Here is a 23817-nt window from a genome sequence, read left to right on the forward strand (position 1 = left end):
CACAACTCGAGAGCTTTAGCAGCAATTAAAAAATTTACACTTAGCTTCTTACTACTTTTTTTTTACTGTATGTATTATACATATGTGTTTTAATACATGTAATGTTGACTTTGTGATGCTCTACAGAGTTTTGTATGTATTAACGCGAATTTTCACCTCTACATACACGCACACACACACACACAAACGTACAACAATCAGTGCATATTACGCATTACAACAACATTTGATGCATTCCGACACTCATCTGTGTACATAAGTCACTTCACACGTCCGTACATTTTGTTGGTCTCACGTCTTTAAGATGCCACCAACGTTCTTTGCCAATTCTTTTCGCAATTTTTTTTACGCAAATTCATGGTATTCAAGTCTTCCTTGCGCCTCTACCGGATTATCGGTTAACCCCGTATGCGATTATAATTCTTCATTGCCCGCCGCCACCGCACCGCTATACCGCTGTACCTTTCCTACTTACATTTTATCGCTGCAATCGTGTTGTGTCACGCATACAGCCGTACAAAGTTAAAGCTTTAAAGCCGATTCTTTGTGCTCACGATGGAAAAGAACCTGTAAAACTCCTTTCACTTTGCATTCCTATCCATTCGACATTCTTCTTCAATTACGACTCGCATTCTAAAGCGCCCCCTGCCCGCACACAATCTACCGTTGACTTGTGCTTGCGCCAATCTTTCACTTCCAGCTGTTGGGCGCAATGGGTGTACATTTGTGTGTGTGTGTTTTGGCGAGTGCGTCGTCACTCAGCGAAATTGTTTGTTCTGGCATCGTAAAAGCGCCTACTCGAAGTCATTTTGGCCAAAAGCCAAATGAGTCGTAAACCACTGTTCAAGCCAACTCGCTATCGCCGCAGCGACAAAGAAGTCAAAGAACGTCTTCGACTTCTTGTTACGACTATCGATGTGTGCGTGTTGTTGTTGCAGCCAGTTTGTCGAAGTTAGCGCGCCGGCTGGTTACCGCATCTGCATGCTAATTTCACATTCGACGCAATCGCGTATTTCATTGTAATGCGTCGCCATCATTAGGTGTAGTGAATGTTGAGGAATGCACGCAGACATATAACTGGTTGCAAACACACATATACACACATGTGCACATACATATGTATGTATGTATGTATATCTATTGCTCGGCATTTGTAAGTTTTTGCTAAGTGCTTTAGCTTCGGTTTAACAATTAAACTGGTTGCGCAATCGCATTACGGCTAAAGATATACTCGTACAAGCAACAAAAACAAAATTGTAAAACAAGAACAAATTACTTTAGGTCACTGCAGCGCAGAATGTCGCTGAATTTTAATTTTCATATCAATAAATAATTGAGGTGAATTCAGTGGAAATAATAAGGAAAACCGCTAACTTGAGCCACATACAACTACACTTGCGTTTGTATATAAATGCACGCGTGACTGCAGCCCTGGTATGTCTCCAGTGATGATTCAGCAATGAAAGATATTTAAAATAAAATAAAATATTTAAAATATTTGTTATTGCTTCTTTGAGTGATAAGAAGTAAATTTTAATAATATAAAGACAAAATAAGAAAATACGTTAACTTCGGCCTTAACTGTAATACCTTTCACACGTAAATTTTTTATAGCATAAAAGGGTATACGAAAATCTCTATTCTGATTTTGATCGGTCAGTTTGTCTGGCTGCTATTTGTTATAGTTGCCCGATCTGAACGATATATTCGGGGATTGTAGCGCTGCCTTGGATAATAACTGTTGTAAAATTTCGTAAAGATACTTTGACAAATAAAAAAGTTTTCATACAAGCAGCAGCGTGGCAAACTTAATATGTGACCTGGTCTACGAAAAGGGAGCTAACGTGCAAAAACTAATTTTCTGGGAAACAGCTGTTAAAAATAAACAACTCGTTTCGTCAGTTTCTCGTTATCTCATTAATTGTTCTCCTTTCCAGAGGCTTCAAGGACGTCCAGTAAGTGTTGTTTTTGGTCGGAATATTATTATAGTTCATCGTGTAAGTTGCTAGAACTAGAATAAACTACTCAGCATTATTATTTTTGGCCCATAATACGTTTTTCTAGTGTATAATCATGTCTTTATAGCTTATAATTCAATGTATTTTGTTCATTACCAAAAAATTATATTTCTACATTTTTAGGGAACAAGTTATGGCTTTTTGGATTCTATCACGTGAAAAAGCATCTCATCTTCCATCCGAATCAACTAAAAAGTGAAAATTGATTTTTTGACACCTAAGCCCCCTTTCCGTAGACCAGGTCACATATACCCTATTTAGACTATAATAATGATATATGAAATTATGGGATACCTCATCAAAATAATACAGTCGAACTTTTCTATTACGAACTTCTGTATCGTTAAATTTTTTTCAATATCCACTATGTTTTGCTCTCCTTTTAACAAATTTCCTTTAATTTTAATTTTTCTATAATATGCATTTTTTCTGCGCCCATAACTCGAATTTTCTAATGTTTTTAAAATCTTCATTAAGGAATTCTTCTTTGCGAAACAAAAATGTATCCGTATCTAGTGTAATCTGGTACCAATTTCAGCTTAAATTAAAATTATTAAAAATGGCTTATGAAAAGTTTGTATCTAAGAGGTCAAGTGAAAAGTCCCCGGCCTGATACATAAATGACGCTACTAGAATTAAATCTCTAAGCTTTTTAGTTAGCCCAAACCATCAAAAGGCGCGTGTCTGATCATTACTTTTTGAATTCTAACATGTTTTGTGAACCAACTTTTATTATTGCGCATTTTTTTTTTTGTATTCAAGTTAAATTTACAATCTGTCTTAATGTTAATACTAGACAATAAGTAAATGTGCTGTTAAGGTACAAACAAATTGTGAGTGTTACTTCATTTAGTGACCCTCTGTTTAGTGACAGTATAATAAAAATACAAATAAAAATCCAAACTACATACATACTAATTTACATAATTATTTGCTATTTTCTTTATGTTAAAATAACATAATCCACTAGTTTGTGCTAAAGTTATGTATTTACATTACGTGCATGCGTGCTGGTTTTCAAGTTTATAATGTCTTTTCTTTTTAACCTTGTTGTAGTGGGTGCCTGTAGTAATGCCACTGCTAAAGGATTGGGATGGATCTCTAACCTGATTTTGTATCTTTCACTAAACTTTTTTATTTCATCTTTCACTTTGCATATTTTTAAATCTCTGTGAATAGTATGATTAGAAACATACCATGGAGCTTTTGTAATTGACCTGAGAGTTTTTGATTGAACGCGCTGTATTATTTCAATATTTGAATTGCTTGCCGTGCCCCATATTTGTATCGCATAAGTCCAAATAGGTTTGATGATGGTTTTATAAATTAGCAGTTTATTTTCAAGAGAAAGAACAGATTTTTTACCCAGAAGCCAATAAAGACTTTTCAATTTTATATTAATTTGTTCTTTTTTCGCTTTTACATGATATTTCCAGGTAAGCCTTCTATCTATGTGTAACCCCAGGTATTTCACATGATCACTAACAGGTATGGCTGTATTAAACATTTTGATTGAAGGATAATCACCTTTTCTTAGGGCAAAAGTAACATGGACAGATTTATCTGAATTGACTTTAATGTTCCACATCTTGAGGCAGTCTTCTAGTTGGAATAAGTAATTTTGTAGTATGTCAGAAGATTCTGAAGGCACTTTATTTGAAGTTAGGACTGCAGTGTCATCAGCGAATATTGCTATAGTAACATCGTTGTTTTTTGGTATATCCGCTGTGAATATCGAATAAAGAATTGGCCCTAAAACACTTCCCTGTGGTACGCCTGATTTTATTTTATACATACTTGAGTACTCATTTCCAGCCCTAACATAAAATTGTCTATCTTTTAAATAAGATTTAATAAGAAAGAAAAAAGGGAGCAGGTAAATTTAATTTGTAAAGCAGTCCGGGGTGCCAGACTTTATCGAATGCTTGTTGCACATCAAGGAATACACCTGAACAATATTCTTTTTGCTCTAAAGCTGACCTTATTTTATTAAACACTCTATGGCATTGTTCAGGAGGAGTTGGTCCGGAATTATATTTAAATTTTCCAACACCGGTATCAGTCTTCGTAACAGAATTCTTTCGAATACCTTTGAGAAAGCGACCAGTAGACTTATGGGGCGATACGAACTAACTAAGTTTTCGGTTTTTTTTTGGTTTAGCAATCATAATTATTTTTGCACATTTCCAGGCTGTAGGAAAGTGCTGAAGCCTTAGTATGGCTTTATTAGGGTTTTGATTTCCGCAGGGATAAAGGTACTGTTTACTACAAAAGTATCTTGTGGAGTTGAGATAAAACCTGCTTCTACAATGGCGTTGTTAAATTTTTCAACAAATCCCTCTAATTGGTCAGTGGTTCTAAAGTTCACACTAAGATCAATATTATTGTCTAACCAGTAAGAAAATGATGGAATATTAGTACGTGGAGTCACATTATTGTGCATGAAATAGAATTTCGCGTGTTGATAAAATATTGCCCTTTGAAGGGGAAAATACAGTTGGAGCAAACACTTGGCTTAATGACAAGTTTTCGGACACTGCCCCAATAAAAGCAACCATCAAGGATTGGTATGCTAAGTTTAGACGTGGTAAAATGAGCTGAGATATTACCGACGAAAACAAAAAAAGTCCACAAAATAATTTTGGATGACTGTATAGTGAAGTTCTTCGAAGTAATGATATATACGAACGTCTACATCATATAATTCATGACCATTTGGGTATGAGAAAGCTCTTTGCAAAGTTGGTTTCGCGCGAGCTCACTTTTGGCCAAAAACTGTCAAGATTCGGAACAGTGTTCGGAGATGAACCCGAGACTTTGCGTCGATGTGTGACAATGGATGAAACATGGCTCCGTAATTTCATTCCGAAGTCCAATCAATCCGAGTGGACTGCACACAATGACCAGCTTCAAAGCATGGAAAAATGCAACAGTCGGCTGACAAGGTTATGGCGTGTGTATGATTGTGATACACATGAAATAATTTTTATTGACTACCTTGAAAAGGAAGGACGATTAACAGCGACTATTGCATATCGTTATTGGACCATTTGAAGGACGAAATCGCAGAATAACAGTTACATTTGAAGAAAAAGCAGGTGCTTTTTCAACAAGTCAATGCGCCGTGTCACAAGCCAGAGAAAGCGATGGCAAAAATATATGAATCGGGTTCGAATTGCTCCCGCATTCACCGTATTCTCCAGATCCAGTCCTGACGGACTATTTCCTGTTCTCAGATATTCAAAGCATGTTCGCTGGAAGGAAAATTTCGCCGAATGAAAAAAGAATGAATAAAATTAAAAAGATATATAATTGATACAAGTTCAATCAAAGATAAAGTTAATATACTTACTATATGTGATATATCATGGAACTATCAACCAAAAAAGATGAAAATCATTATATGAAATCTGGGTAATTGGTTGATCGATATCGCACATTTTTCACATAGTATATCCAATATTATATGTTCAGTTAATTTCGCTAAGATATCTTATATATTCACCGATTTATAAGATATAAAGTAATTCGTAAATTTGAAATTTTTGTAAATTTTTTATGTTAGTTAAATGGGTGCTAGCGAACATTTATAAGTTACAAAGTCAAGTAGAATATACGTAATAAAGTTAAATTTTGTTTAAATTCACTTTTTAATTTTATTTCACCTTTAATTTATACAAAAATTAGACAGATGGGAATCCGGAAGCAGATTAGTAGAGATGAAATGCATAAATTTCGATAATTTAACGGTTCGAAATAGAATCGGCTTAAACATAAATGCATTTCATGTTTGTCTAAATACATATTTACAGTATATACATATATATAAATATATTGCATATGTGAGTGACAAAACACACTTCTGAGATTGTTATTCCAGCAAACGGCCTGGAAAAAATTAAAAAGAAAACGGCAGCAATCAGAAATTTCGAACAGATTTATCAGCTGTGGTGTGGGCGTTGGTTGCAGCGCTTGTTCCCGCAGTTGCTCCCTGTGTTGCAGCAGATTGCCAGTGCACCATCAGCGATCAGCTGTTGTCTGCCTATCCCCTCAGATACTTTAAACAATGCTGCGTCTAATGGGATTTTCGAGAATTATCTCTTTTCTAATTATTTTACGTTCAAAACCGCCGAGATTTTCTTTGTTCGCTTTGTTTATTTCCTTATCATAAATTGAAATACTTGCGCTTGTGCGTGCAAGCGCCGCTGGTTTACTACAAAATATCGTGAAAATTAGAACTAATGCTATTTTGGTGTTGGAAAATTTTACTAACACCGAAAAAAATCATGAAAATGGGGGAACAATACAACAACATGGTATGCTACATGTCGCATAAAATTTAGTGTTATGGAGAAGCGTCAGCTCAGCTCTGCAACGAACATAAATAAAGTGCTGCAAAGGTGACAAAAGTGTTTCCTTCCATACACAATGTTAGCGTCTTCATAAAACATAGACACAGATTTGTTGCGGCCAGGCAATATGCAACAACGCATAGTGTCTGTCATAGACATACGTTAGCATTTTAATGAGGGGATGTTGATTCGATTTTCATTTCATTACATATGATTGCATAATTTTTTATTTTTATGTGAGAATATATTTGAGACTATTTCAAGTCAACTATTTATAAACTACAAAGAACTAGTCTGACCCCAAGGTGTCGGTATGGAAACATTGAACAAAACACAATATCTAGAGTAACTTGCAGATACCACTCTCTTCTTCTTACAAAGGCGAACTGCCTTACCATCACTTGTTGACTTGGATCTCTAATTAGAATTGAAGTGGCCTTATGCTTCAGCTTGTCAGAACATATCAAGAGGAATCAGGGAATGAATGAATGAATATTCAGCTTTATATTAATTCTATTATATGCGCTTATAGAACTTTATTTGTAAGCCAACTTGAAACATGAAAACTTTATATAAACTCACAGGTATCCTCATTGGCTTATAAATAACTACTTTGGAATCGAAGTATCGCTTAAGCTATTAAAATGAAGTCTGAAAGTTAGCTGTATTTACCAATAGTTAACAAGAAATCGAAATAATGGTCACTTAGGTCAACAAAGGCATTCTTCCAGAAGTAAAACATTCAATATGAGCCAATTGTTAAAAGTTTTTGTTATTATTTTATTTTATTGATTTCAGTAAATTTACAGAAGGCAATTCAAACCCCCCCACATACCCTCTTCGACTACGCCTCTTCCATATTACCTACAATGGAAATTTAAGTGACATTCCGCTAGCCAGAAGAAGCTGAATGAAATATGTTAAGCATTTGGTTGTGAACGATTTAGAGCAAGCAACACCGGCGGCGTCCAGACGAACAACTAACACATCATTCAACAGCAATGTTATGTCTGCAGCCCCGGTACAAAAGCGCATACGTCTGAGATTTGTCAACCCAATTGCTATTTTAAAACATTTATGACGCTTATAATGCGTTAATTTACAGTTTGTTTCCCACTTTCGATAGAAACGCCACTTTTGTGGAAGCACCCTGGCTGCCAAATAGTTTTTAGTCAAAACAGTGGAAAAGTACACTAATTATATGCCATCTAGCGATTGTTTAAGTTCATTATTATTTTCGGTTATATTTAATTTATTCTTTGTACATACCTGTTTACAACGCAACCAAAACAATATAGTATGCGGGTAACGTAGTGGACCACCGAGCCGATTGCCGCCTGGTTGTTGCCGTTGCGCCTGTAATTTAGCGGTTAGGGTCTCTCCCGTTTGCTGATATACTTCTATGGCGCTAAGGAGGAAAAAGAGAGAAAATGAATGTCAAAATTGCAGCTTGTGGTGATTATTTTCTTTGGAAAAATTTTCACATCTACATAAAATAAGAGTCAAGAAGTGAAATATAGTTTAAGTAGTATAAGAAAAATTGTGAGAATCAACAAGGTTAAAGGAAAGAGTGGCAAAAAGCCTTCAAAGACGGTCGAGAGATTGCTGAAGACATGCCTCGTTCTGTGCTGAGAGCTTGAAATCTCTTGCGAGTCCATTCGAATGATTTTGTTGGATATTTGTGGAAACGAGTTGTTGCTCGACTCGTTTTTTGTCCAAAAAGAAAACCGTAAACAATCACTTTGGATATGCTTGATCGTGCAAATTCCGATCTCACATTAATGGAGGGCATTATCACAGCCGATGAAACATGGGTTTATGAGTTTGACTTGCAAACAAGTCAACAATCATCGGAATGGAGGAAAAACAACTACGCCAAAGGCGCTCGGTTTTTTCGATGTTCGTGGTGTCGTGCATCATGAAAATGTTCCGGAAAGACAGACAGTCAATAAGGAGATCTATTTTGCCATATTGAGGCGTTGGCGTGGGAACATCCGTCGAAAACCGCTGGAATTGTGGTTATAGGATTTTACATGATATGATGATGATAATGCACCATCGCATAGAGCCACGATTGTGACCGAATTGAAAGCCAAATGCAATGAATACCATTGATTAACCACCGTTTTCGCCAGATTTGGCTCCGTGTGAATTTTTTTTTGTTCCCCAAACTGAAATTGTGGCTCTGTGGAACCCGTTTTCAGTCGATCGAAGAGATAGAACAAAATTCTCTGAAGGAGTTGAAGACCATTCCACAAGGTGCTTATGAAAAGTGTTTCGAGGGCTGGAAAAATCGTTGGCATAAGCGCATTACATCTAGTGGGGACTACTTTGAAGGCGACAAAATTAATATTGATGAATAATGAAATAATTTGCGTTTTATTTAAAATTTCCGGGTACTCTTTGTCACAAGGGATATAAAAAAATACTGACCCTTACTGTTAGAATAACCTTTGGTAGAAAGACTCTCTTTTATGCCGTGATCTGCTCATTATATTCGGAAAGGAAATTTGAGTTTTGGGAAGAAAAAATGTTACAGTGAACGGGTCCTGGGGGTTGTTTAAAACCTTTTTTATCTTTTCAATCCTATAAATATTTTCGAGGACAATTTCTCCATATTTTTCAACACCTTGAACTACTCAAACTATGTTCCCAGCAAAGTAGATTCCCTAAAATACATATGTAGCAGCAATTGCCAAAGGAGATTGATAAGATAAGATAAGATGAGATTGTAAGAAAGCTTGCCCATCTTGGAAAACAATCTGTGACGAAGTACTACAGTCGTGTTTAAGCAACCTTAACTTACTCTGATTCATCTCGAAACAAGAATTATCAACTCGACAAAACCCCCCAAAACTATTTTGGATATACAGAAGTACCATATGTTCTGCCGCTAGAGGGTAGAACTATAAGAGAAACTTGAGACGCCAACCAGAGCTTGATTTAACATAATTAGGTACATCGGACTGCAAATAACATAACATATAAAGCGAAGAAATGCTTATTTTCCATGGCAAATTTGACCCACAACTTTTTATATTTTGAGCACATACCATATATTTATATTTTGCCTTAATGTCGTCATTTTATTGCTTGCAAGATAGGGTACTGTCAAATCTTACAAATGAACATAGTTGTACTTGGAATTCCCAAATTTTTACATAACATTTTTGACAGCGCATTAAAAAAAATTTCAAAATCAATGGCGGTTCAAAAGCTTCCTCAATCACTGTGTATTTTGTCAAAATCAACATATGTAAGTCAACAGATGCTTGAGATCTCTTGACAAGTTGTTAAATGGTGTGAATGCCGGCGGAAACATTTGTTGTCGGCACCTGTCAATCACAACTAGGCGTATTTACAATTTACTTAGAAAGTTATTAATACATATTTATTATCTAAAAGGCCAAGAAATAGCATCACCCAACGTAATATTTAGTTTTCTGAAATTGTAGAATATAACATTTTGTTTGGCTACTGTTTAAGGGGAAATCATTGATGATGGCCACACTCGGTTTTTTATATAGTATAACATACTTGTATGTATGTATGTACGAAATATTCAGTAAGAGAAAACAGAAAATTTTGAATAGTAATTAATTTCTGACATAGTCTACTTTTAGTTCACATGACCCAGCGTTGTTCCAACAACTTTAATTTATACAAAAAATAGGTTTACCGGAAACCATCATGAAAGCTTCCATGACAGCGTTAACAGAAAAACAGACTAAATTTTTTGTACGCACATATTTGGTGGAATTTAAGGCAAAAGAAGCAGCAATTCGTAGCCTAATTCGAGCAATTTGGCTATGGCAACGGTTGAGTTATGGACGATGCTTTGTGACAGTGTGAATTATATAAGTTTTTTCTTCACCCAATAGTAGAGCGCTGTGACCATCTCTCCTTCTCCGGGCATTTCATGTAGAAGACGTCTTACGACTACAGCAGAGTGCTCGCTTTAATAGTTCTTTGAAGTGAGCTCGTCGGGTAAGGTACACTGTTTTAATTATACCTTGATATCTACCAGTAGAACTATCTTTTGTCGACGAACATGAAACGACGTAGAACCTCTTTCAGATTGCGATAAATAGCGTCAAACATTGCTGAAACTGGACTCACGGATGCGATAGTCTCTCGCAGTGACCGTCATGGACTTTTGTCACGTTATCTGTCGTGGTAGCAGTTTTCAGGGCATCTAAGATGGCTCAGCACAAACCGACTAGTGATCATATTGAACTAAAGTCAATGTATGTAGATAGTCGCATTGAAGCGAAAGAGTGACTTGATTTCTGATCACGTTTCCCTGTTGAAAAAGAAGAAACAAATCACCGATCGATGTGATCGATGTTTGCGACGTGTTTCTGTGAGTGGTGCAAGCCGAAAATGCTGCGTTGGTCATTGCAGCAGAGGTACGCGATTACTTTTGTGTGAAACTCGGTTAATTTGCGACAGAGACGTTTGATATGATCAAGCAGGCTTACCTAGATGAGTATGATCCCGAGGTAAAAATGCAGTCATCCGAGTGGCACACGCGTCTCCTCGCCCAAAAAAGGGAAGAATGAGCAAATCCAAAGTGAAAATGATGCTCATTGTCTTTTTTGACCTCAAAGGCATCGTCCACCATGAATTTGTTCTTCCTGGGCAAACCGCCAACGCGAAGTTTTACATGGAAGTCTTCAAGAGACTCAAACGAAGAGTCAATCGGGTCCGACAAGACATCGCAGCCGATTGTAAGTTGCACCACGACAACCCCCGGCTCACACCGCCTTTTTTGTGAATAGCTACCTAACCAAGGCCGACATTTCAACGCTTCCGCAGCCGTCCTACAGCCCCACGGACTTGTTTTTGTTTCCTTGCCTGAGAAGACCGATGAAAGGCAAACATTTTGAGACGACAGAGGGAATCCAAGCGCATGCACCTCGGCTCTCAAGGCTATTCCGGAGAATGCCTTCCGCGACGCCTTCAATGCTTGAAAATCACGTTGGCAGCGCTGCATCAACGCAGAAGGAGCCTATTTTGAAAGTTTTTAAAGAATTGTAACGATTGGTTAATAATTTTTTTAAATCAATTCAGTTCTATTACTTCCCTGTATATGCATATTAATTTTTCAAATATCAATCTGTAATTTTGCACCTTTTTTTTCTCACCATGAAGCTGCTCATTTGTCGGAACGACCGATATCGAACCACTGTGTAATATCTTAAGTAAATTTCTATAGTGATAGTGATTTCATCAAGCGGTGACGCTAACTACTTATTGTACCTAGGTCTGCGAAGTATTAATGTACCTATACATGTCTGCATTTGCCAATAGCGCCCAGTTTAGCTGCAACTGCTTTTCTTTCAGTGCATTTATTTTGTCTTGGCAATTTTTATTAATATCTGTCAACACCCATTTTCCGGAAGTCACGTTTCTGTTGTCGCTTTTTTCAGCACGCTTTTCGATTTCTTACTTTTCTTTTAATAACCGCACACAGGTAAAAAATCCGGCCTGGAAGTGTGCGTGTGAGTGAGTGGAAATATCAATTGCTTGTGCTAATTAAATTTCAATAGAAAAGCAACTGTGGCGGCAATTCGATTATTGAAAGAGCATCACAATAGAAAGGTATACATAACTGTACATAACGGCATATGTAGTTCAAAATCTTGCATTGTTACAGCATACATGCATACATATGGTATATATTATACATACATACATATGTATTCGGTCAAAGGTATATGTAAGTCTAGGCAATCACTGCCGTCTGCAAGTTCTGAGTCTGCAACCGCCACGGCGTGAGTCAGAAAGCAAATGCCGACGAGACAGGCCTAAATGTGGGTCAATCGGCCAATTGGTCGTCTGACTGAAGTGCATATACATATGTACATATGTACACAAATAGGTGTGTACACCGAAGTATATAAAGATATTCACCTTCATATGCGAGCACTACTCACATTAACTTACATAAGTAACTATGGATTGATCCCTGTATCGATGTATGTCTGTATGTCTATCCCTAAATACACATGCACCACACCAATAGCTAATTGGCTATTATTTTATCTGCACAATCACAACTGGCGCTGCTGAAATGCTGCAACAGCAACCAGTCCATACGGTTATTACGTATTCAGCTTCAATATTTTAGCCGCCACTCTTTGCTGTCAGTGAGTTTTTCTGAATGGTCGGCCTGAAATCGATTGCAGTTGTTGCAATTGCATTTCCGTTTCGAAGTCGTCTTTCCAGTTTTTTTGTTTTTCATTTATAATTTTCATCTCGTTTTCGTCTTCTGCTGCTCTATTTGCGCACACGGCTATCGATCGTGAAGCCTAGTTTTTGTAGACAACAAGCAAGCACGCGTTTACTTTTACTTTTTTGAATCGATACGAAATGCTTTGTAGTTGAAATGTCTTCTTAGCTTCGATCTTTTAAAGAAAAGGCATGACTGAGCTAGAAAATAACTGTGTAAGTGCGTAGGAGACTAGAAGGCTGAAACGGAAATGTTTGAAGTTATCTGAGTGTGGAGTACTTTCTGTAATTTGATAAGGTTACTGACACCAAGGAAAAATAATGAAAAAATCTTTGAAAAGTTTTAAAAACCAAAAATACAAATGAATGCTTTTTAAGACTTCATTGATTTGACAATTATTAGGCGACAAGAAATCGCAACGAACCACTTATTGTTGGTCTACATCAAAGCCGCCTTCGACAGCACAAAAGGGATTATTCAACTAATCCAAACGCGTGCAGCTTCTTTTAAAATAAAAAGGAAGTCTTAAAATCTTTTGAAGTAAAGGATGTTTCAAATGGAATGTCTCCCTATTGGCCGAAAAGCTTGTAACCTAACCTAACATCCCTAGCTACTGTGCCAGACTACCTACCTTTGGCTTGTAGCGTCCATACGTACCTCGCTTATTGCTCTCTCCAAGAAAACTCAGGCCAAAACTACGAGGGCTGCTATATATATTCTGGCCTAGGGCAAAACTAAGTGTTGCCAGGTGCAATCTGACATTTCCATTGGAAAGTTTGACATTTTTTAGCATAACATCACTCAGAACGTTTTGTCATTTAATCGTGAATTGTTTTATTTACAGGGAATTAAAAAATTCATCTCGGCCAAAAAATGGAATTAACTCGTGAACATTTTCGTGCGATCATTTTTCACAACTTTCGACGTGGATTATCACGACAAGAGTGCATCGATGAACTAAAATCTTTGTATGGCTATGAAGCACCATCCTATAGCACTGTGAAAAACTGGTACAACGAATTCAATCGTGGCCGACGCTCGCTCAAAGACGAATTCCGTGAAAGGTCGTCCAAAAACAGCCGTTGTGCCAGAAAACATCGATGCCGTACGTGAACTGATAATGCACGACCGTCATGTAACATACCTTCAGATAGAGACATGCCTATGCATTTCTCCCACCAGCATACATTCGATATTGCATGAACACCTGGCCGTAAAAAAGATTTGTTCTCGTTGGATCCCGCACAATTTGACAATCGCTCAAAAAAAGGCTCGTGTGGATTGGTGTAAAGAAATGCTGAAAAAATACGATCGCGGTGCTTCAAAAGGCGTTTATAAGATCGTCACAGGTGACGAATCATGGATCTATGCGTATGAGCCCGAAACAAAACAGCAATCGACAAAAAAAAAACATTTTCGTTGATAAATATGCCTATTTACAATATTAGGCCAGAAATTTATATAGCAACCTACGTATACAAAAGCAAATCGCTGGACGTAACGGCGACTTCAATATTCTTTCAACAATGACCTCAACAACCGCGCCGTTAGTTCTGCCTTGTCTAGACTGGATAAGGAAGCAAAGCGTATGGGTCTGGTTGTGAACTAGAAAAAGACGAGATACCTGTCATCAAACTAACAGCCGTCGCACTCTCGAATTAACTCCCACATCACTGTTGACAGTCACTACTTCGAAGTCGTAGATACTCGTAATTTCTTCCATCATGGAGCCAGCATTAACAGCAACTACAGCCTCGAAACGCAAAATAACTCTTGCTAACAGGTGCTACTTCGGGCTGAATGAGCAATTGATAAGTAAAGTCCTCTCTCGACGAACAAAGAAAAAACTCAACAAGTCACTCATCATCCCCGTCCTGCTTATGGTGCAGAGGCATGGACGATGATAACATCTGATGGTCGGCGTTACGAGTTTTTGAGAAAAAGGTTCTGCGAAAGATTAATGGTCCTTTGCATATTGGCCACGACGAATACCGCACTCGATGGAACGATGAGCTGTACGAGTTATACGAAGACATTGACATAGTTTAGCGAATTAAGAGACAGCGGCTACGCTGGCTAGCTAATGTATGGATGGAAACACTCCAGCTCTGAAAGTATTCCACGAAGTACAGAACGGTGGAAGAAGAGGAAGACATCCACTCCGTTGGAAAGCCTAGGTGGAGAAGGACCTGGCTACACTAGTAATGTTCAATTGGCGCCCAACAGTGAAACGGAAGACTGGGCCGTTGTTGTGAACGCGGCTATAACCGCGTAAGCGTCTGCGCCAATAAAAGAGAAGAAGAAGAAGACTCACACCAGAATAACAATAAAAAATCAAGAACATTTTTTTCTAAAATTTTTTGATTAAAAAAATAATTAAGTTCTTTATTCACATTACTCTCTTTAATTGTATATATTTGTTAAATACATACCTCTAAAAATACCCTTTATTCACAGATATATATCGTATATATTTGAAGTAAATTCTGTCAAAAACTGCCAACATTCGTGTGGTTTGTTTACAGAAACAATATTTCCAAACCGAATACCGATAGAATTCCGATACGTAAGTTAATTATAAAATTGCGCTTACAACAAAATTGCATTTAATAGCAACAAAATAACTCGAATGCCGATTACTATTGTGGCTACAACAATTTACGAATGCAATTACGACGCTTACGAGTGTACGAACAAATGCCGATGCATGTGTTTGTATGAGTTTAGATGTGTGAGAGTGCCCACATGTAATTCCATTGATAGAAATCATTGGAAACCCGCAATTAAATCACAGATTCCTGGCGATTAGCACATATGGGTTCGCAGAAAAATCACACACAAACACATTGACACACCTATAACAACACATATGTAAGCGAGTAATCGCTTATGAACAAAACGAAAATACCGAATATGCATAAAGCTACGAAGGTGTCGCAACAACAATAAGCGCTGCTGTCAGCGCCAAAACAAAGCCGATTTGAATTGTTGTTTTAGCTTCTAAGAGCCGTCACAGTTTGCTGCACATTGCAGTTTGCTGTCAGCAACAGCCGCCAACTAAACAACAGCAACAACAATGATAGCGGCATACAGTCAATGCCAGCGTTGATGCAAGAAAATTGAATTTCATTCATAAAATGTGATTTTTGTTTTTGTCGCGTGCAGCATGTTCGGAAGTAAACAAAAGCAAAAAAATAATAATAATAAATTAACCGGACGAGTGGCTAGATGAATGTTGTCTATCGACTAACCGATTGCCTACATATCTATATAGCAATGTGTTGTGGTTATGTGTAGACCGTTTATTTAAAATTGCATGTGATTGCTTCAAGTGTTTGGAAGAGTAGCTCTATGCTCGTATATTTATTAGTAACTTACTTTTAAATACAAAGTAAGATATGTACATTACTTGATTTATACTCCGTTTGGTCTGCCAATCCATAATAATAGACTTACTTTGGATCAACGTTTGAAATCGGCACCTCAAACCAGAAGGCCACCGTTCCAAATTTTCACAAGAACATTTGGTTTAGCAATGAAGCTCACTTTTAATTGAATAGGTATGTTAAAAAACGAAATTATCGCTTTCAAAGTGATGATAATCCACAAGCCAATATTCAGACGGCGTTACATACTCAAAAAGTCTTTACATGGTGTACTGTAGGTCAAAAATTAGGGCTGTCGGCTGGAACTTATTCGAGTCAGTCGCGACGGTCACTTGCCGAAATCTTTTTAAAATATAGTGGCAAACCTTAATTTTTATAATATTGCTCAATTCTTGGCCATAACATTAAATTATATGCGTTTGGTTTCTTCTTGAAAACCACACTTCTAAAAAATACCTTTTTTAAATAGTAGTTATGAAACAAATTATTTATCCCCACTTTTGATTGGTAATATTCGAACAGAACAGAATCAAAAGACTCTAATAATATGGGAGATGTAAAACGCAGTAATTGCTACACCCTTGTTTTCTTACTTTAATCACTTAATCCGCCAATGAAAATTCTGTAGATATGTGATAACTGTATGCACATTGAAAACTCTTTGTTAAACCAGACAAATCTCCAACTATGGATCAAAAACTCTCAATTGGAAGAACTATAACACAAAATATATAGTATGTCTAGCTTTACCCATGTCATAGTCACAGAACCAAAAATTAGCAAGAAACCATAAAAACTATCCTTCCAAATGAGTGTTAAGGGGACATTAGGTGTCAAATTTGTAAATTTATTTTTATTTAAAAAAATATTGTTTTAGTCTTTTTTTCTAATTTTTGTAGTTTTTTTTTTTTATATTTTTTTATTGTTTTTTTTTTTAAATGTTTTTCCATATTTTGAACTGTTACACCCTTAAAAATAATATACTAAAATTTTAAACCGATATCTCAAAGAGTTTGCTTTTGTCAATCAGTTAGTTAGTTTGCTTAGTTCAATCAGCTCTATTAGTTTGATGTTTTTTTCTCGAAACACATGATCAAATATTTCAACAGGACCTCCACCTTTGTTAGCGCCGTCAGAGATCGTGTGAATTCGAAAAATATGTCAAATTGTTTCTTTAAAACTATACTGTGTATTCTTAAAATATAAAACTATATTATTTTCAGACTGTCAGGGTCAGTTTAGGTATGCCGCTTAACAATTTTCATTTAGAAAGTGAAGATACTTAAAGCGTTGTTTATACACAAATGTCTCAGTTGCTGGCTGTATTGCCCTCCAATCAGCAGTTAGTTATGCGCTTGCAGTTTATATTAATGTTATACTTTTAAATATTCACTTCTCAAAAATATTAGTTTATAGTTTTTTCACATAACGGAACCAGTTTTAATTGAAACTAAAAACAGATGGCAATATTATTATACCAACTATAAGAATTCTTAACCTCTCTTTACCTTTTTAGTCCGTTTTTTAGCCGTTTAATCAGTATTTAATTAATAAACGTGTGAACCCTTTAATTAAGTATTTTTATAAGAAGGTTAAGTTATGCTCTGCCATGCCCACAAAATTTTTCATTTAAAATATTTTTATACATTTTGCAAACATGAGAGTAATTCTTAAAATATCGGAAACTACTATAAAAAAAATTCTTATTTTCAGATTGATCATTAATAACCAATTTTTTCAAAATTTTTTAAAAGTGGCAACCGAACTTAACAATTTTACAGAAGTGGAAAGTGAAGCTCTTTAGTTGTAATGTTACTTCATATTTAAATTTTTTTTGATAAACATTTTTCAAACATGTGGCAACTACTTTCAAATATATTTTCGCTGCAAGTTTTCTTAAATTTCTTCAGTTTGTTGTGAAAAAAATCACATTTTCTATACTTTTAAATACAATTTTCTAACATGTGGCAACTCCTTGCAAAAAAAAAATTTTCGTTGTAAGCTTTCTTGTCGCTTTCTTTCAGTTTGTAGTAAACAAATGACATTTTCTATACTTTTAAATTTCAACGGGGTGGCAAGGTTGCATTTTTTTCTTTTAATTCGTCTGAATGCCAAATCCATCGGAGCACCATTCGGTATCAAATGCGTTTCAGCTTTCGTACAGAGTTTTGTTAACCGACACTTTTCATAAATAAATAATGAAATAACCTCAAACATCATTTTAATAACTAAGGCTTTAAGAAGAAGGTAAAAATTTTTCACTTTTTAGTCGAGCAAACAAGAAATACAAGTTTTCATTAATTTTCCTCAGCCCAAATTTTCGATATGGCACACCTTTTGCTTTCAGTTCTTTCACGTGATTCTTTAATTGATTGTTGTGCATGTAATTGGGTATGACGGTGTGTGCGTGTAAATATGACGGAATGACTGACAGATGCATAAACACATTGTTTGATTTAATTGATCAATGAGGCATTTACAATTTTGGTTGTTCGCCGTGTGTTGTTTATTGATGTTTGTGTGAGTGTTTGCGCTTATTTTTGGATATATGTATGTGTGTATCTATGTATGTTTGTAAATATGTATGTATGTTTGTGGGCACGAACTGTTTACTGTTGGCGTTTTAAAGTGTAATTACAGACAACAAGCCCACAACAATTACAAAGATTCAAGCGTAAACTATTAATAAGGCCGCAGGCACGCAAACGAAACGGCATACACACATACACGCACACATGCATACGAACTTAATGGGCATAAGTTCAGCGGTAAGCGAGAAAAGCTCAATGAATTTTGATGTTTTTGACGTTTTCGTCTGGCAACCGCTGGTCTGCGCCTACCAGCGAGAAAAGCCCAGCAGTAAGAGTAAATATGGACATATATACATATATGTACGTATATTATATGTAACTTTGTATGTATATTTCGTAAAACAATATGAAAAAGTTGCAATATGTGGTAGAACATAAGAATAAGTATAGCAAAAGAGGCCACTGATTTTGTCAATTTGAGCAAAAATTAAAAAAAGCTAATTGAAAGAAACTAATTTATTTGAATGTATGTATGTATTTGTTTACACAGCAGAGCAGAACTCGAGCATATTGCATACATATGTACATATTTAGTGCAGCGGAAAGGGCAAGCGAAACACGTCACTGTGCGCCTCTTCCTCAGCCGCGTGCATATTTGTGCAATTGCGCATGCCGGTTTGCGTTTTGTTTTTGTAGTTGTTGCAATTGCAATTGTCGCACATCATTACATTATAATCGGCGCACATCAACAACAACAAAGCGCCTGCTGCAATAAAACTGCCGCCTCACCCCTTCACCCCCTGCAAATGTTAATGGAGCAGCTGTTCATTGAACTAGTTTTGAGGGGCGTATGAGTTATGTTTTTTGTTGTTTTTTACTTTCAGGAATTTTTTCTACTCTTATTTGCATATGTGGAAGTAGGTTGCTGGTCGCTTTGGGTAGGTTGTGCGGCGAGCATGTAATTTTCCGTAAACAAAATCGAAAGGTAAATAGAAGTGCCTTTCGTAAAAAACTAAAAGACCAATAAAAGGGAAGACAAATAGACACGACGAAGTGCAAATAGGTGGTGTGCCGATAGCTGCAATTACCCATATGTGCGCTTATACTATATGCTATGTAGTAAACAAATGACGCCAATTAAGCAGACACAGACACAAACACGAATGTGTGCGACGCCGAAGGTGAGGCACAAAACAAAGAGCGCAAAGTGAAGCTTTTATGTGATACCTTCTTTATTGGACGCCTTTTGCTATTGGCGCCAAATTATTTTACTTTTCTTCCCGCGGCGCTACACTTTCATGCCCTGTGTGGGTATGGATTTACCTTTGATTGGCGTTTTTTATGAGGGCAAATCGGCGAATTTGCACATAATTTTGACGCTGCTCCCACACTTTTCGGCGGCAGCTATTAAAAAGGCATAACCCAATTCAATATTGAAAAATAAATAAAAAAAAATTATGAAAAAATTAAAAAAAAAATATTAAAAATTTATAAAATAAATATATTAAAAAAAAATTTGAAAAAAATATGAAAAAATAGAAAAAAATTAAAAAAGTATAAGCAAATATAAAAATAATAAAAAAATTAAAAAAAAATATTAGTAATTATAAGAAAAATAAATAAAAATAAAAAAATTATGAAAGACTTAAAAAAAAATATTTCAAAACAATTAAAAAAATTAAACAAAAATATATATATATATAATAAAAAAAAATATTTAAAAATATTATATAAAAACCTCAAATTCAATTAATGAATTTTGAATTCGCGCTTATGGTGTATACTAAGATCTGTGTCAGCAGACAATGCAGACACCACTTGGAGACAGCGCAGTCATAGCAACAGTCACGTGTGCTTTAAATCGATTGGCAGCAGTGGCGCTGTTGAAGTCACGCTGGCGTTTCTTTTTAGACTCTTTAGACTCTTCATTTATTTATTTGCATTTACGCAGAAATCAGATTTTTTTATATTGGAGTTTAAGTCCTTTTTATAATACTTTCAATGAAAATTGATAGAAGATAAACATTACGGTTGTTAGCCGACCAATTTTTACCAAACCATTTTTTATTGGCCTTTATTATATAAAATAGAAAATCTCACAAACTCAATAAACTTTTGAGAGTTATTTTTCAGATTAGCTGCGGTAATTATTAAGGCAAGCAAATGTAATGTGTATTGATATTTTCTTAACAGTAGAAATAGAGAAGGACATAATTTTGAAAGAAGAACTGGACTTTTTTTATTGCTTTTTTTATTGAGTATACTTAATTTGACATTTTTTAGATAACCAGAATGTATATCAATCAATATTGAGAGGAAGCGGTTGCCTTAAACTTCAGATTTGCGTAGTTAACTGGCTAAAGTGGTATAAGATCAATTCACCATAAAGCTTTAGCGGTGAAAGTACCAACTAGAGATAAGCTGTTTTGGTATTGGCGTGAAAAATGAGCTTTAAACAGTAATCTACACACGCCTCTCACCGCCTAACACTTTCCGCCACTAAATCCACAGAAACCATATTCACAAACTGGAAGAGGGAGGACAGATTGGATCTGAATATCACAGTCGTTGTCATAAAAATTCCGACTGGGAACAACCGTAAGATTTTCGGCGTTACATTGGCAACATGTGCTTCTTCACTCCGCAAGCGACCCTGATTATTGCCAAAGTACAGAGTCGCAACAAAATGCTTAAGTCGTTAGTCGGCATCACCGGGTGAAAGATCCAGAAATGTTGTTAGCAATATACAACGCAAACGGCCGGCCGTTCATCAACTACGCAGCGCCGATATGGTCGTCTGGATGTAGTGAAACGCAGACAATACTTTACTCCATACGATAACAGAATGTCTGCTAATTTCTGACCTCGTCGAACACTTCCATAGTTGAGGTAATTCTACTGTAATGTTTGCATAGAAATCACCGCTGCAGTCGTCAGCTTGAAGCGGAAATGGCTCTTAGAAGCAAAATCCGCAAAAACCACCTCCCCAAAGGTATATGGAAGGTATAGGTAAGATTCAATATTCAATAATTCAAGGTAGTATCTAATATAAATGTTTTTGAACTTCTGTCTCACTTTATGTCGCATAAATCGGCCAATATGTAGGGAATCTTAATGAAATTCAGGACAAATTTCTCACTAATAGCAGTGTATCCTCTTGCTTAAAAAGGAGGAAATAAAGGTGATACTTCCGCAAGTTCTCATATACTTAACAGTTTTATGACTTGACTTTACACCTTTTGCTTTGATTAATCTTTGAGGTCTCTTAATGAAAATCAGCGACATTCAGGTCAGACTATTTCCTAGCCCCCCTGGACCTTATACTATAAGATAATTGCGATTTTCATCTTTTGGTTGATTGTTTTGGTTTGATCGATATATTCTACTCCCACTTTGAAATAAAAATTTAGAAGTTTTTTGTGCAAGAAAGTAATGTGGAAGTCGTCTTTAAATGATACGAAATGGCGGAAATTGTTAACCGAAAACGGGAATTGGGCCGTAACCGGAAGCGCAAATTTCCAGGTACCTACTTCCGGTCTAGGCGCTTTTCCGGAAGTTGTTAACCGGAAACGAAAATATAATTTTATAGTCCACCACTTCCTGTTCTGTTGCTGTTCTGGTGCTGTTACGGAAGTTGTCAACCGGAAACGAAAATACTAGAATAACATTTCCGTTTCCAAAATATTACTTCCGGCAGGACCCCTAAACCGGAAGTTGGAAATCGTAATATTTTAATTTCCAGTCCGAGATTTTTCCGGTTGCCGGTCTATGTATATGTCCGCTTCCTCCAAATAATTTTGCCCCTTTACATATGGTACAGTTTTCCGGCACATTCGCCAGCTACTTGCAGAAAAATTGCATTCAATTTGGCAGCAAAATCCCGGATTTCTACCAGGCGACCAGGAGCATGTAGCAAGCAGCCGCCGAATAGAAAAATGCTTATATCTTCGAAATTAGAGCTCGCACAAAAAATCTAAAAATGTGGAAATTTGTAGAATCGCATGGACTACCATCGTATTAAAGAAAATTCGAATTCGGAATTACACCAAATTTTAGAGAATTAAAAATTTTTTTTTTTTCAAAATAATGCTTAAAACCGCCTTTTGCAGCTGTATATTTTACCAGGTTGTACCTCTACTTATTCAGAATATTTAGCCTGCTTGCAATCACTATCCGTTTGAGCCCAATCAACATCTCTCGATATGGCCGGACCCCGTCGTAACAGCACGATTCCTGGGCCTACCCTTAGATGACTTCGATCACAACCATCTTGAACCTTACCACCCAAAAGGGGATTAGATAACCGCTATAACAACTACAACAATTATATTTACTTAGGCCACAAAATTCCACTAATTTGCTCGTGGTGACGGCGTAGGTGCGATCAGGTGATGGAAGCGCACTTTTCGCTTCGCCAAATGGAGCCATTCTGCATTTCTGCATTTCAGTGTTGATCAGTGTTGATATAATTCAAATTTGTAGAGCTATGTGAATGTTTTCTCTTCTCTCAGTAGTTGATGTCGATCATACTTTGTATTCGATGCCCATCACCTTACCTACCTAAAAGCACTCCTTGAAGAAGATTCCATCACCTTACCGACCGATAGAAAAGCCTTCTTCAGAAAAAAAATTCCATTACTTCGCCTGTACCCCGTCTCTGGTGTGTACCAGGGGATCTCCAGGTTCCAGGCCACGAATCGATGCCGAAAACCCTCAAATTGCATTTAAAAAGTGTCAAAAACAGTCCATGTGCCGACATTTGGACCGGGCGTTCTCATGCCAATATTTCATGAAGGATATAACCCACACGATCTTTTGAGACGCCAATACGAAGACGTGGATTTTTTTCACGCTATCATTCTGGGCAAGGCTTATTCATTTGATCTTTTTTATAAAAACAACAACCAAATCATTGACAATTTTTCCCATTTTTTCTGAATTACGTGGAAATGCCCTCCTCCACAAGCGGATTCGACTGATATTTTGACAGTAACCCTCTGCGAGCATTTACAATATTAAAATTCCGTTACTCGTTGGACTGTTTTCGCTAGTGTATACAATTTAGCGTGTGAATAAAAATGGTTTAACCACAGCTAATGTCGTAATTTCTATTGAAAAAGTGAGATTAGGTTAAGAAGTTATTAAAACTTATGCGTTCAATATATCTGAACTGTTTAACAGGAGCTGACTGTATACCATAGTATATATTATATTTGAAAACAAAATTTGGAAAATTATGTCGAACTATTCGATACTTTTTAGTCGCTACCTTTACATATGTATATATGTTTGTAT

At 36.3% G+C, this 23817-nt stretch overlaps 1 protein-coding gene across 1 annotated transcript in view; it reads right to left on the reverse strand.

The window, feature by feature from the left end:
* LOC126758405 (tRNA dimethylallyltransferase) overlaps positions 1–23817 on the reverse strand; it is a 149889-nt gene that overhangs the window by 11959 nt on the left and 114113 nt on the right. Inside the window, exon 5 of the mRNA XM_050472664.1 lies at positions 7640–7778. Coding sequence (XP_050328621.1) covers positions 7640–7778 — 139 coding nt within the window. The remainder of the gene's footprint in view (positions 1–7639; positions 7779–23817) is intronic.

This window comes from Bactrocera neohumeralis, chromosome 5 (assembly GCF_024586455.1).
Source record: "Bactrocera neohumeralis isolate Rockhampton chromosome 5, APGP_CSIRO_Bneo_wtdbg2-racon-allhic-juicebox.fasta_v2, whole genome shotgun sequence".
Taxonomy (NCBI): domain Eukaryota; kingdom Metazoa; phylum Arthropoda; class Insecta; order Diptera; family Tephritidae; genus Bactrocera; species Bactrocera neohumeralis.